Raw genomic sequence first — 14,536 nt, forward strand, 5'->3', positions numbered from 1 at the left:
TTCATTACTCTCAGACACATATGGCAAAACAGAAAATGACGAAGAATAAGAAAAGGAAACTGAAGAACTGAGACTGATTTCTGGTTCACATGGAGAAGGATGAAGGAGACAAGGAGGGGCAAAACATCAAAGCATGATGTAGAAGATCCATAAGGAAAGTAACCTTCAAAATACAAAGGAAGTAGTAAGAACTAGAGATGTGTCGGTCGCGAACGAAACGGCTCTTAGAGCCGGGTCTTTGAAGTGAATGACGCGAGCCGGCTCCTTATCGCGAGCTGTAAGGTTTTTCTTTCTTTCTCTCTCTCGCACTTTTTTTCCCGCTTCACTCCGCATGTAGCACAGGAACAGAGCAGGAGGGAGAGACAGAGAGAGCCAGGGACAACAACATCACATTAGAAAGGTAGTAATCATCCACAACTATTTTCAGTTGCAGGTGATAAAGGATTCAGAAAGTTTATTCATGCAGGTCCATATGACAGAGAATATGCATCTTCTTTTTGTTTTCATATTTTAATTTATATTTAATTGTGTTGTGGTTTGCAGTGTTTTGTGTTGTTTCACTTTAAATTTGTTTAAAAGGAAAAAGCTGAAAATTTAAATGGTTAAAAGTTGAATTGTGACTAGTTGGTTTTTGTAAAAGTATATTTACGGTGGTCCCTAGAGACAAAGCACGTACAAACTTCAAATCATGTACGAACTCTGAAGCACGTACAAAACACAACAGAAGTTCTCCAGGATGCTAGGGGCAGTGTTGAGCTTTTGTTACCTAGTGGCTACACAAGCCAGAAGTACCAACGACCGGATTTGGTGTAGTAACAGGTAAATTAATTTTATTTAATTATTTGAATATATATGAGTGCTTGTGTATAAATACACAAACAATACACATATGCTTTCAATTGTGTAATTTAAGTGATCTAGTAGCTCTGCTTTGGAAGTTCAGTTAACACTAGAAATGTGCTTTTTGGAGTTTGTACGTACGTTGTCTGTAGGGGCCACCGTATATATTTAAATATAAAAATATATAAATAAAACCACTCTTTTTTACATTAGTAATTCCTTTTGTGCATAATTTTATATTATTGTTTATTAAAGCAACAAAACAACCTGAAGAGCCGGTTTGGAGCCGAAAGAGCCGGTTCTCTAAAAAGAGCCGGAAATCCCATCACTAGAGCCCAAAAAGCCTCCGTCTCCTCCTCCTGATTTCCTACACAGGAAATAATCGAACGTCTGCAAAGTTACGTAACAAGAATCTTAAATTTAAAAAAGTCACTGAAATAAATGTCTGCTTGGTTCAACAGGGTCGTTCTGTCACAGTCTGGCGGAGGCAGACTGAAACATGGAAACGTGGAACAAAGGACAACAGATGACCTGACCCTAAACAAAGGCTCAATCAAGAGGAGATATATTTAAAAAAAAAAAGATTTTTCTCCAGAACTGCTGCAGAGAAACCACAGACCCTCACTGAGCTAGAGGAAGGAGGAGGGTTTAACTGTTGCATTGAACGAAAAGATTTCACACCTCTGTGTGCCACGATGGGACAAACACGTCTTCTGTGGCTGCTCTGTAAGTACCAGATACTTTCTTAAAATTTTATGTTTTTATGTTTATTGAAGATAAGATGAGATAAAGCAAGATATATTTTATTTGAATCAATTACTGTTAATGACCATGTAGAAAGAAATGTCCAAAGAAAAAATGTCGAGGAGATAAAAATGTAAAGAGGAAGACTTGTGGCTTCTCACTAAAACAGGAAATAATAAGTATTCCTGACTATCTGAGGTGCTTTAATTCAGCTCAAAGTTTCACTTCATTAAAAATTCAGAGTGTGTGGTCGATGCTGCAGATAAACCACCACAGTGTTAAACTGCATCGTCACCTTTGCTAACAGGACACATCCTGTTCAAAGAAAACATTTTGAGTTTATCAGTCTGAGGCTCAGTTCGTGGTCACTGTTCCTGTGAGCTTATATTTGTTATTAACACTGAATTTTTATGATCTTTTCTTTTCTTTTCAGTTCTAATGTTTCTCCTCTGCTGCACAACAAATCAAGGTAAGTGATCCTGTCCTGTGACAAGACCATAAAACAGGCCTTTCCCAGCACAGAACAGAGCCACAAGGAGCAAAAATGGAGCCGGAATAGAGACAGGTTAGAACCAGATCCTGTGGTATGGTAATTTGAGCCAATTTGATCAATTCCTTAAAGAAATAAAAGTAAATGCAGTAAAACAGAACAAAAGAAATGCGTGGGTCAGTTCAATATTTGTATAAAAATGTATTAACAACATTAATGGTTTAAAGCAGTTAAAGATGACACCTCAGCTGAAGCACTTCCTTACTTTATAGTAAGAGTGTGCATACAGAGAACCGACAGCTTCAACCTGACAGCTCCAGGCTTTTCACACCTTCTGCTTCTGAGGGGCAGCCAATCAGAAGAAAGGCGGAGCAAAGGAGGAGGAGAAAATTTAGCATATTTGATGGAGGTCAGAACAATGAGCTGTTGCATGAGCTGATGGACTGAAGAGAAACATCAAGACAGCTAAATCTAAAGATTTTCTTTATTTTATGTTATGTCTGCTGTTTAAACATCTACTGAACAAGCTGCTCTGCTCTTCACCTTCATTCTGCAGCCCAAACACACTGTAGCAGCCATAACTAAATGTATTGAATTTTTGATGATCAATGGGTTTTCATTTGTTTGGTTGCTATGGTGATGTGTAACGGGAGTCACGTGGGTGCTAGTGGTGACATTAAGAGGGCGTCTGTCATTCACTGGTTTGATTTTGACTGAGAGGGCTGGGTAGCCGTAGTTTTTGTTGACCGCTGCACAACGAGTTTCCCTTTGTTGCATTAGAGCCTGTGATGTTAAGAGTCTGAATCGCGAGCCGATCACATTACTCTGTAAACTCTCAAAGCACTTTAATAAACAAGCAAACAATTCCACCTCTCGCATTATAGCGTAAAGTTGACAGTGCGTCAGTCAAAGAGGCAGGCTTCATCTCTGACCTCTAGAGACTGTGGAAGTCGCTACACACACCAAGAAAGATCTTTGTAACATACTTACTTTGTTGAGACGTATTTTATTTAACCCGTTCATGCATAGTGGTCACTACAGTGGACAGCTATTCAAAGGCTGTTTTCTTGTATGTGTGTCAGTGTTGATGGTAAACTTGCACATAAACCACTACTGATGCATAGAGAGGAGGGAGGCTGTGGAGTCATGAGTAAGTTTCAACTTTTTGCATTGCACTGGACAGCAACAGAAGCAGTGTTACCACATAAGTTTAAAAACAACAAAAGTTGAAAAATATTTTTGATATTTTATAGTTTTTACACTGTATATAATATTTATTTGTCTTTAAATTCATGAGTCAAAATGTATGTTGTCCACCACATGTAAAAAAAAAAAAAACTCTTTGGAAAGTACATGTTTAACAAATTAAGTTGAGAAATCTTTTTTTCATGCCTAAAGATGAATAAAAATACTTAAGAAAAAAATCCCGATTGAGGTTGTCAGAAATCATGCATGAAAGGGTTTAATGTTTTTGCTCAAAAATATAAATTCTCTCACAGCTCGTCTGACTGTGAGTCCCAGCAGCTCTCAGTTCTTTGAATATGACTTTGTGTCTCTGAGCTGTGAGGAGGACGACAGCTCTGCTGGATGGACTCTGAGGAGAAACACGAGCAAAGACACCAGAGCTGAGTGTGAGGAGTGGGGACAATCAGCTGGTTCTTCCTGTGACATCACTGGCTTCCACAAATCACACAGTGGAGTTTACTGGTGTGAGTCCAGAGAGGGTCGCATCAGTAACATGGTTAACCTGACAGTCACTGGTAAGCTGAGTGTGTGGAGTTAGTGTTGATGAAGCTGTGTGTAAATGGATGAAATGCTGTAGTTTGTCTCTGTGTTGAGGTGGATCAGTGATCCTGCAGAGTCCTGTCCTCCCTGTGATGGAGGGAGATGACGTCACTCTGCTCTGTGAAACAAAGACCACTCCCTCCAACCTCCCAGCTGCTTTCTATAAAGATGGCTCCCTCATCAGGAAGCAGCCTACAGGTCACATGACCATCCAGCATGTTTCCAGGTCTGATGAAGGCCTCTACAAGTGTGACATCAGCGGTCATGGAGAGTCTCCATCCAGCTGGATCACTGTCACAGGTGAGGCTTCTGTTTCTTTTGCAGATTTCAGACCCAAAGAGACTCAAACTGACGACATCGACTTGTGTTTCTCTTTAGTTTCAGGTTCTTCTACCTCTCCTCCTCCATCAGCTTCCACTGCCTCCCTCTCCCTGTCATTTTCCTTTCCTCCTCCTCCTCCTCACCAGTCCTCTTCTCCTCTCTCTGTGCTGATTTCTGTTCCCTTCATATTTGGGCTGCTGCTGCTTGTACTGGTTGTACTGGTGAAAAGACGTGTCCAAAGGAAACCTGAAGGTGAGACACACATTCTGCTCAAACTTAATGTGAACATATTGAAGACTTAAAGGGACAGTTCACCTGAAAAATGAATCAGATATCTTCAACTGTGACCAGTTCACATTAATCTAAGCGGACAAACAGCACTACAGACCAAACACATGTAGGTGTGATTATTAAACTGGTCCTTTAAAAACAGTCACATGACACACACGACTTTGTGGTCAAATAATGTTGATGTGAACAGAAGCTTTCTGTTTTATGACTCACAATCTTTATTTCATTTATGTTGATAGAAAATCATACATGGATATTCTTAGATTAATAACACAAATCATGAAACAGCAACAGTTCTGTTATATTTAGGAAACATTTACATTTGATTTTGCAGACAGAGATCCTGCAGCAGCTGCCACCTCCTCATCAGTGAGAAGAACATCAGCAGACGGCCGAGACGGATCAATCAGGAGAAGAGGTACGACAAGTTTCCTGTTAGAAAGTCTCTACATTTCTTAAAGCTCCTCTGCTGTTTCCACTGATAAGTTTTACCATGAAGCTAAGGCAAAGAGTCACTGAAGCAAGGTTACAAAGAGAAGTGACGATCAGTGAGCAGCAGTGTGGCTTCTTGCAGAGAAAGAGCTCTTCAGATGTGATGTTTTCTTTAAGAGTGTTGATGGAGAAGTGCAACCAAGTGCAGAGAACTTCAGCAGCAGCTTCACTGTGTCTTTGTGTATCTGGAGAAAACAGATGATAGTCCTGAGAGAGGAACTGTGGTGCAGTGCAGTGGTGATGGACAGGTTGACAAATGAGCTCAGGCAGCAGTCTCTGTGGATTATAATGTTGCAGATGACATGGTGATCTGTAGTGAGAGTAGGGAACAGGGTGAAGAGAGTGTTAACAGCACTCTGATCATTTTAACTGCAAACTCCTGAAGTTTGGCTGTTAGTGAGCCGAAACGTTCATGTTTTCTGTGTACCGCACGAAGACAACAATTAACCTTTGGTAAACGGTAACATGAGCAGCTCTGTGGTCACTACGTTTCCTGTTTTGAGAACTAAACTCAGCAGAGGTGTAAAAGTCGCTCTAAGTTAATGTGCTGTGGCCTCATGTTTGAATGCTTGCAGTTCTTTTCTCATGTTTACATCCTGACAGCTAAACTTCTTTATTCTGTGTTTGTTTCAGATGTTTCATTAGAGACAACAGTCATCTACTCCTCACTGAAGCTGACCCACACACCTTCACCACAGCTCAGATTCAGAAAGTAAGATTGTTTCCTCACTTGAAGAAGACAAAGAAGAAGAAGACGTCTTTGAAACCAGCTGCAGTCGCAGTCTTACACATATTAATAGAGAAATGGCAATGGCTGCATTTTATTTTATATTTTAATATTTTATGCTGAGGGTATAATCTGAAAGAGATTGCAAGGTGGTGTCAGGGGGAAGTAGCTAGGCAACAATTGGAGGAAGTGAGTGAGAGCAAAGGCAAGGGTTAAATGGTGGAAGCTGAAGGTTTGATGTAAATTTGGTGTAAAATTTTGTGATAAATAAAAAAACATACACACCTTGAAGGGAACCACCACTGAATTTAATGTTTCCCTGATACAGACACAGAATGGCTGTTACAGTTAAGTGAAAGTTCTTTTTTGTAATGTTAAATGTGACATATAATTGAATAAACAATGTTAAAGTGTTTGTCATTCATTCTGATGCCTGCAGCTCTGTCACATGCATGAGAGACACATTATAAATAATTACAAAAGGCAAAGTAATATTTATATTTGCTGTTGCATCACTCATGTTATGCACTGTTACAGGCACAAAGCAATTTCAGCTTCACATATACATTATAAATTATTACAGTCCAGTGATCTTCATGCATATGTGGCCCAAATAACCCATTCATGTAAGTATTTAAATATTTAGATAATAATATATTCATATAATAACATTTTCTCATTAATAACAAGCCCTTAAAGATTATAAACAAAAATCTAAATGCTCAATAAATGAATAAATTAACATTGACTTATGAAAAATAAATCTCACAAACATAGTGAAACAGTCAATGATGGAGAGGATTGAAGAGCTGGAACATATAAATAAAAAGGATGAGTTATTTAAAGCTAATCCAGTTTGGCGTCACACAGGAGATTCCTTCTAGAAGCAGATCCGATCACTCTGCAGCCATCATGAAATGCTGCATTGGTAAATATTTATGAAGCATTATCTGCACTGTCTTTTATTTGAATGGTCACCAGGACATAAACACTGCATGTACAGGATCAGCAGTCAAATCTGACATCAAGCATTTTTTAACGTTTGCTGACTTTGCCCCAAAATAAGGTTTTAAAAACCCTTTTTCACACATGGGATTTCAGCCTCTGCAACCATCTTTACTGTTGCTGTCTGCCATAGATTTGAATTCAGGGTTTTCTGAGTGCCACATGTCTCTCTTAGACTGACCCCCTCCTGCCAGTTAATATAGCATAATATAGCAATAGGTCTTACAGTCACTTCAGGTTAAAGAGTGGATGAGCTGTGGCGTAATGTTTGCAGCTCTAATCTATAAAGCCCAACATTTTATCCTAAAACAAAAGTTTTGTATCAGTCACATGACGTGTTATGACTGAGAGCGATCCAGCTGCAGGTTATTCTTCAGTGCACAGAACAGTTAATAACTCCATCAGGACAAACTGCAGACACAGAGGTACGGCTGCTCCCTTTTTCACACTTAAAGACTCCCTTTTGGAAAAAAAAGGTTCAGATCTCAGCCTGCAGCAGCAGATACTGTGAAAAACACCATTTGTTCCTGTGACAACATGAAGATAATCAGCTCATCAAATCAGACTAAAAAGAAAGATCAAACTATCTTAGAAAATATCCATCCATCCATGTTCTTACACTTGTTTGAATTCAGGTTTTGGTGGCAGCAGTGTGAGCAGAGAAGTCCAGAGTCACCCTGATCAACTCTTCTAGCTCATCTGGGGAAACAGAGTCATTCCCAAGCATGCAGAGAAAAACATAATCTAGGAGACATCCTAGTCAGATGCCAGAGCCACCATAACTGTCTCCTTTTAATGTGGAGGAGCAGTGGTCTACTCCTATGGGCTCAAATACGCAAGTCCAAAATATTATTCCCACAATTTGAGCCTATACACTCCGACTCCCTCTTGAATGAGCGAGCTCCTCAACCTGTCATAGTGAAGGTAGGACAGTAGACTAACCAGTTGCTCCTCTGTGTCTTCTCTGTGATAAACAGAGCCGTTGCACTACTCTTCCCATGTTTACGTCCTGACATCTAAACTTCTTTATTATGTGTTTGTGTTCAGACGTTTCATTAGAGACAACAGTCATCTACTCCTCACTGAAGCTGACTGACACACCTTCACCACAGCTCAGATTCAACAAGTAAGATTGTTTCCTAACCTGATGAAGACAAAGAAGAAGACGTCTTTGAAACCAGCTGCAGTCACAATCTTACACATATTAGTAGACAATGGCTGCATTGAAGACATACTTTAAGAAGAGGGAGAAATAAAGGATATACACATTATAAATAATTACAAAAGACAAAGTAATATTTATATTTACTGTTGCATCACTCAAGTTACACACTGTTGCAGACACAAAACAATTCAGCTTCACATGTACATTATAAATGATTACAGTCCAGTGATCTTCATGCATATATGCTACAAACAATACATTCATATATGATTTAAATATTTAGATCATAATATAATCATATAATAAAATATTCTCAGTAATTACAAGACCTTTAAACAATATAAACAAAATTACAGCTCCTCCTGGAGCTTCGCAATCCTCACGATGCATTTTAAGAATCAAGACATCCTTCAGCATGAAAGGCTCACAGTGGTTTTTGGTGAGGAATGAAATAGTAAATGCAGTAAACAGAAACACAACAGGAGACTAATCTTCAAAATATAACAGAGGGGGGGGGGGGGGGGGGGGGGGGCATTATATTATATATCAAATCAAAGTTAAACCTAAAGAAATGATCTATGTCATCGTTTTATCACAATTTCAGTTACAAACTACAGCCAGCAGGTGGCAGCACATCTTCTTTCTCCTCAAAAACACTTGATGATCACAGCCACTCCACCATCAGTCCTCCTTTCACGGCCTATTTGTTTGCTCATATTTTAAGTCTCAGGGGGAGAAAACAGATGTTCAAGGCGTGCAGCTGTTCTGCTGCTCGGGACTTAAAAACTGTGGAGATGAGTGAAACATTTTCTGATGGAGAGATAAACAGACACGGAAAGCATGTAAAACAGAAACCGATCTCCACAGTTTTCGAATCATTTTGTCAGTAATGGTCAGTAATAGTGTCTATATGTCTAGTTTACTATGATACAAACAGTCTTATTTTGTTTTAGCCACACAGAGACTTTTGTGGGTTCCGATGTGATCCTGGAAAATTACAGAGAAAAAAAAACAAAACATGATCAGCTCCGACTTCCTGTGAAAGTAAGGACCGGCTAGTCTGTAAGTTTCACCAAAGGCTTCTAGTTGTTGACACAAAGTGTCCAAGAGCTGCATGCATCTTAGGTACAGATTTACCACTTTGAGCTAAAAGGAAGAAAATTTTAAAACAGCTCCTGTTAAAAGGACGGATGAAAACAGACATTTAGGGACAATTTATTTTTAAATTGGGGTCTGCACAGAGCTCTGAGGGTGGCAGGGCCACAGCTGGATGTGAGGAGGGAGTGTTGACCCTTGATCCTTTAAACAGAACTCATGATCCACTGACAGTGAGTCAAAAACATCAATAAAAACAATAACCAAGTCTCTGTAGGTTTTCAGTCATGCAGGTCATGGTGATCTAAGGAGGTGGGAGGAAAAATAACTAGTCCAAGATCACCATAACCAGTTATGACTCCAAGACTGTTTTCTCATCCAGGTGAAACTTGATGTGATTTGCAACACGACAAAGTTAAACTAAGCTTTCATCTCCACAGGATGGACTCATCTCTGGCACCGCAGCTGCAGGACGACAGCATATCTCCATGCTCTGCAGCCATCAGGAAACACTGGTCGTTATTTGTGAAGCATCATCTACACCTCCTTTAATGTTAATGGTCACCAGGGCATAAAATATGCACGTATAGAATCAGCAGTCAAATCTGACATGACGTGTTTTAAATGTTTTCTGACTTTGACCCAAAATAAGATTTAACATTATTTTAAAAAGATATTAACCAGACAGTGGGAAGCAGTGGGCAGCCATTGGCGCCCAGGGAGCAGTGTGTAGGGACGGTACCTTGCTCAGGGTACCTCAGGGTAGCCGTTCAGAGGATTCGAACCCCCGACCTTCCGATCATGGGGCCTGCCCCCACTTACTACTTCAGAGACAAAATAAAAGGCCTCACATGAAAACCACCATACACATCCTTCAGCCTTCTAGATGAAGTCAGATGTGTGTAGTCAGAACATTCACACAAACGGTTAATATAAAACAAAGAAAACAAGGAACACTGCGGATTTTAATAATGACGTAATCACAACACTTTATAGCTTATGTATGTCATCCATCTGACATGTACAAACACACAGAGTCTTGTTTCCTCCTGATGTGGAGTAAACTCCTGCTCAGTTTCTTTAACAGATTTTATCCAATCATTGCACTGATAGATTTCCATTATATGAATTGCTTATTTAAAATGTATTTGACTCATCACTCAGTGATGAGTCAATGTGTTGTATATTTGTCAGGATTATATGCTGCACATTAAACAAACTGAAACACGATAAACAATGGTAACGGCTGATCATGGTCCCCTAACACTGACTAACAGATAACTTTAATACACATATATAATAAAAGTAAATTCCTTATAAACCAAAGAACAGATTAATAAAAAATCAGAAACCTCTGGACTGTTTTAGGTGCAGCTGCTGTTTTTAGACCTGCCACCAGTCTTTGAATGTCTTCATCAGAAAACTGCTCAGGAATGAAATTCAAGTCAGTCTTTGATCACCACCCTATTCACCACACTAGCCTCCCCGTGACGTTGTCCACTTCCCAAAAGTGAAAATGATTTGAAAGGTCCCAGTTCTGACTCATTTAAGACGATTGATCACAGAGACACAAGTAGAAGAGGACATAATAGGATGTCTGCTGAGATCTTAAAACTGCAGCTGTGCTGAAAACAGTCCAGGGATGCCTGAGCCAGTGATCTTAAATGTGAGGTCATCTGAATGGAAACCACTGATACGGTCTCAGCAAAAAGGAGGAAAGTGCCTGCAGTTGGTTAAAAAAACAAATATTTTTTTAAAGTGCAAAACAAAGTGCTTAAAGAAGGTAATAAGGAGCTTATTCAGTAGTATACTTTGGATCTAAGATGTTCCAAGCCTTGCTACAATAGATGCACTGCATGCCTCCACCTCTGCCCACATGCGCTGGGATATATAGCTTATATTACATGTTAATGCTGATTCTGTTGGTCTTTCTCAAAACAGCCCCCCCCACCCAAACAAAAACAACACCTACTCGTTTCATTTTTTCCACTGAGAGGAGGCTCCAGGACAACATGGAGGAAGTGGCTGGTGAGAAGGAGGTCTAGCCTTCTCTGCTCAGGCTGGGGCTCCCATAACCCACTCCAGATAAGCTAAAGAAAAAGGATAGATTGATTTTTTCTTTTGGAAAGACTCAACCAGCATACCAGCTGCTCCTCCACCTGCTGCCTGTTCCCAGAGAAAAGCCAAGCTCTGCTGTAGGCTTCAAACAATAAAGCTACAAGTACATAAAACCCAGGGTTAAACTCAAAGCCTTTTACAGCCACAATGGGACAGCACTGATCTAACATTGACTGATTTAACTGTAATGATTGGTGAGGTTGTCAATGCGCTGCATGAAGCTCTAACAGAATCAGATCCTATTGAAAGATTCGTCTTTGTTGAAGAGCAGAACTCACTGTCAGTAAAGAGATCGGACACATTTTTCAGGTTCTGCGGGCAATTACATAATATCAGTAATAAGCAAAAACTGACAGGACAGGGATGATGACAGACAGACACGTATCCCTCTCTCCTCCATCCTTGGACTCAGCCTGGGACTCCTTGGTGTGTTTATCTGTAAAACCAGCAGAGCAGAAGCAGGTGTGAGAACTGAGCTACCAGGAAAACCTTTCCTGTTTTCAGCAGAAGTGATGTCACACCTTTCAGCAGTCACCCGGATGTCAGAAAAGCAGTAATGACATTATGTGCAGGCATTTGGTTAAGAACTAGAATCTCAGCGTTTCACACCATTTTCACCCATAAACACATCCAGCAGAAGAAGAAGTGAAATAAAGAATTAATTAGGGTTAGAGCGCACTCACTGCAGAGGTTATCATTTCTAGTTTCTCTCTCAGACTCCTGCATCGGCATTAATTGATGACTGACGCCACTTTTCATCTCATACATTTGTTTTTGGTAACAGAGACAAACATGAGCCTAAAGACAAACAAACCAACGGACTTTGCCCTGAATGAAAGAACCTTTGATGCTCAGACATCCCACAGTGAGAAGACTTATAAACACCAAGTTCCACCTCTACAAACTTACCTGAGGTTGTGACTTTGAGGCTGATGGAGCACTCATGGGTGACACTTTCTGTTTCCTTGGTTGTAATCTGACACTTGTACGTTCCTGTATCGGTGAGCTTGACGTTCCTCAGCGTCACTGAAACATTTCCATCCTTCATGGACGGATCCATCAGGTTCACTCGGCCTTTGAAGGACTCATGTTGGTAGTTTTCATATGGGCGCTGGTTTCTGTACAAGAAGACATAATCATCTGATTTGAGGTCAGCTCTGTTCCACTCCAACAGGGTGATCTCTGCATCTCTGGGACCCTGACACTGAAGAGGGGCATCTTGTCCAGGATTCACAATGAGCTCTGTGTGATAGAAACACAAAGATAAAAGACAACAAAATTAGTCATGTTTAAGAGTGCACATCTGTCAGACATGCTATGCTGAAGAACTGGTTGGACTTCCTCTCTATAGTTTGTTCTTCCAGAAGACGAGCCCATCCAAAGACTTCTGACAGGAACCGTTTGGACTGCAGGGAGTACTGAAATGAAGAAATCTAAAAGAGCATCAGTGTGTTTTAGTATTAATGTAATGATCACCTGCTCTGCTCTGCAAGCCTAAAAATTTTTGCGACTTGTGCCAGCATGTTGTTTGAATGTCCACAGAGTACATCAAAGAACATGGGACAGAATTTGTTTTTGTCTGTTAAACTCTGAATTTTACTCCAGTTGTTATAAAACATTGTGAAACAATGATAGACACAGCTCATGTACAGCTTTAGCTTTTTTTTTCCACTGTAAAAATAGAAATCACCCCAATTCCGACTTATTCAGGAAAGCACCACACACGGAGCAGGGTCCACAATGTGCCTGGCAGATGTCAGAGCGCAGGTGTTTACCAGAACAGACTAACCCTCTATTGTTAAATAAAACTAGAGATAGATAAGATAAGCTAAAGCATCGATGCCAGAGCAGTACCACCCCCAACCAAAAACCCGATGATTGTCTGACTGGGTTGTACGTGTGGTCATGTTAAATAGCGCAAAATAACCCCATGTTGTGCAACACTCCCAAATGAAACTGTAACTACGACATCTGCGTCACATGTCCTCTAGGCCGCTGCAAAGACAGGGGGGTAACTGTTTAGCTTCCCGTTTTCACAACGGACTTACTTCCTATAATAACTCGCTGAAAAGTTTCCCGTTTAGACCAAAACACACCAGCAGTTCGTTTTAACTTGTAAACACACGATGACGCTAATGTTTACATTTTTTTCCTCTTCCTGTCTCCAAGAACCGTGACTCACCTTTTAATCCGGAAACCAGGATGACCAGCAAACACAGGAAAACCGCAGCGGACAACATTTGTGAGGAAAAACTGAACAGCTGATGTTTATTTTGGCAACGAATAAGTGTTTTTGTTTTCCTTTTTTGGGTGGGGGTGGGTGACGTGTTCGACACGTGACAGATTATGAGCCATTACATGCGCTGCTTGATCGGCGCTGTCGTTTTTGCAGCTGAGCGCTACAGCGCTGAAACTGCAAACATCAAGGTTACTCGCTGCGCCGCAGTCCGAATTACGCGAAGATCAGACAGGAGGAATGGACTTCGGTCACAATCCGAGCTGTGAGGGTCAAACAAAATGAGAACCAAACTTAAAACATGTTTCAGATGTTCTGACACTGGGAAGTTCCTGCAGACATTTTGGCCACTGGAACTCTGTGTCTGCGATTTCAGTCAACAAGACAAATAACGGATGTAACGGCGACTCTCCCAGATTCGTGTTAACCCGAAACTCTTGAACACACCACATAAACAGACCCTCCCACTCTGAATAGACTCTCTGACAGTCCTGATCATCAGTCGTTACAGCAGGCTTTACCTACAGTGAACAACGCGTTGGCTCACAGTAGAAAAGCTACAGCTGTTTTAAACTGGAAACAGAGCGAAATAACAAACACGCAACATGCTGCTGCCATGATGTGGTGCTGCATACAGGTGCACGTAAAAAAAGGAAATTTTGACTTTGGAAGCAGCTGAAAGTAGCCCGTGTCTGAAGCATTAAACTAAGTTACACTCATCAAGTCACTTTCTTTGGGGGATCCGCTCCTTTCAGGTCATGTTTTCGGGATTTCCCTCGAGCAGCAGCTCAGCTCTTCCTCTCAAGTCGCCAGAATAGAAACTCCACAGAGAAAAAACCCTCAAAGCTCATCTTCAGCGGAAAAAAAAAATAAAAACAAGAAGCTGTGAGCCAAGACCGACAGCATCAGACTCCTCCAGGACTCCAGTCCAGTCGCCAGCTGTATGAATGAAATGCAGACTCTTCTGCTTTTGGCAGCTTAGAGGTGGATTACCGCCACCTAATGGACTGGAGCATAGATCGGACATGCGTATGCTCACTCATTTCACTCATTTCAATTAAACTTTATTGACACAATGACGTTCTCAGGGGGTTAAAACTATATTTTATTTGTGATATGGAACTAAAAAGGGAGGCATATACCCAAGAAAGTACGGGTATAACTAAAAATAAATGTTACAAAGAAAAAATAATTAAATTTAAAAGTGTTTTATAACTCTGATTATTT

General features: G+C 40.5%; 1 protein-coding gene and 1 long non-coding RNA gene across 2 annotated transcripts; one reads left to right on the forward strand and one right to left on the reverse strand.

Moving 5' to 3' along the window:
* Positions 1-4,320: 4,320 nt before the first annotated feature.
* On the forward strand, positions 4,321-6,104 carry LOC146578829 (uncharacterized). Its single transcript, XR_014891578.1, has 3 exons — positions 4,321-4,432; positions 4,806-4,889; positions 5,597-6,104. It is a non-coding gene; the product is annotated as an uncharacterized LOC146578829 (long non-coding RNA).
* A 3,798-nt stretch (positions 6,105-9,902) lies between these two features.
* Positions 9,903-14,267, reverse strand: LOC146578830 (V-set domain containing T-cell activation inhibitor 1-like). Its single transcript, XM_085269135.1, has 3 exons — positions 13,256-14,267; positions 11,983-12,315; positions 9,903-11,509 (listed from the first exon to the last, which is right to left on the reverse strand). Exons 1-3 carry the CDS (start codon positions 13,311-13,313, stop codon positions 11,406-11,408), a joined length of 495 nt encoding a protein of 164 aa, XP_085125261.1. The 5' UTR covers positions 13,314-14,267; the 3' UTR covers positions 9,903-11,405.
* Positions 14,268-14,536: the final 269 nt, after the last annotated feature.

The sequence above is a fragment of the Mchenga conophoros genome, linkage group LG3 (genome assembly GCF_057382185.1).
Source record: "Mchenga conophoros isolate Kocher_MC1m ecotype Shallow Benthic linkage group LG3, M_conophoros_male_GT1.1, whole genome shotgun sequence".
Lineage (NCBI taxonomy): Eukaryota > Metazoa > Chordata > Actinopteri > Cichliformes > Cichlidae > Mchenga > Mchenga conophoros.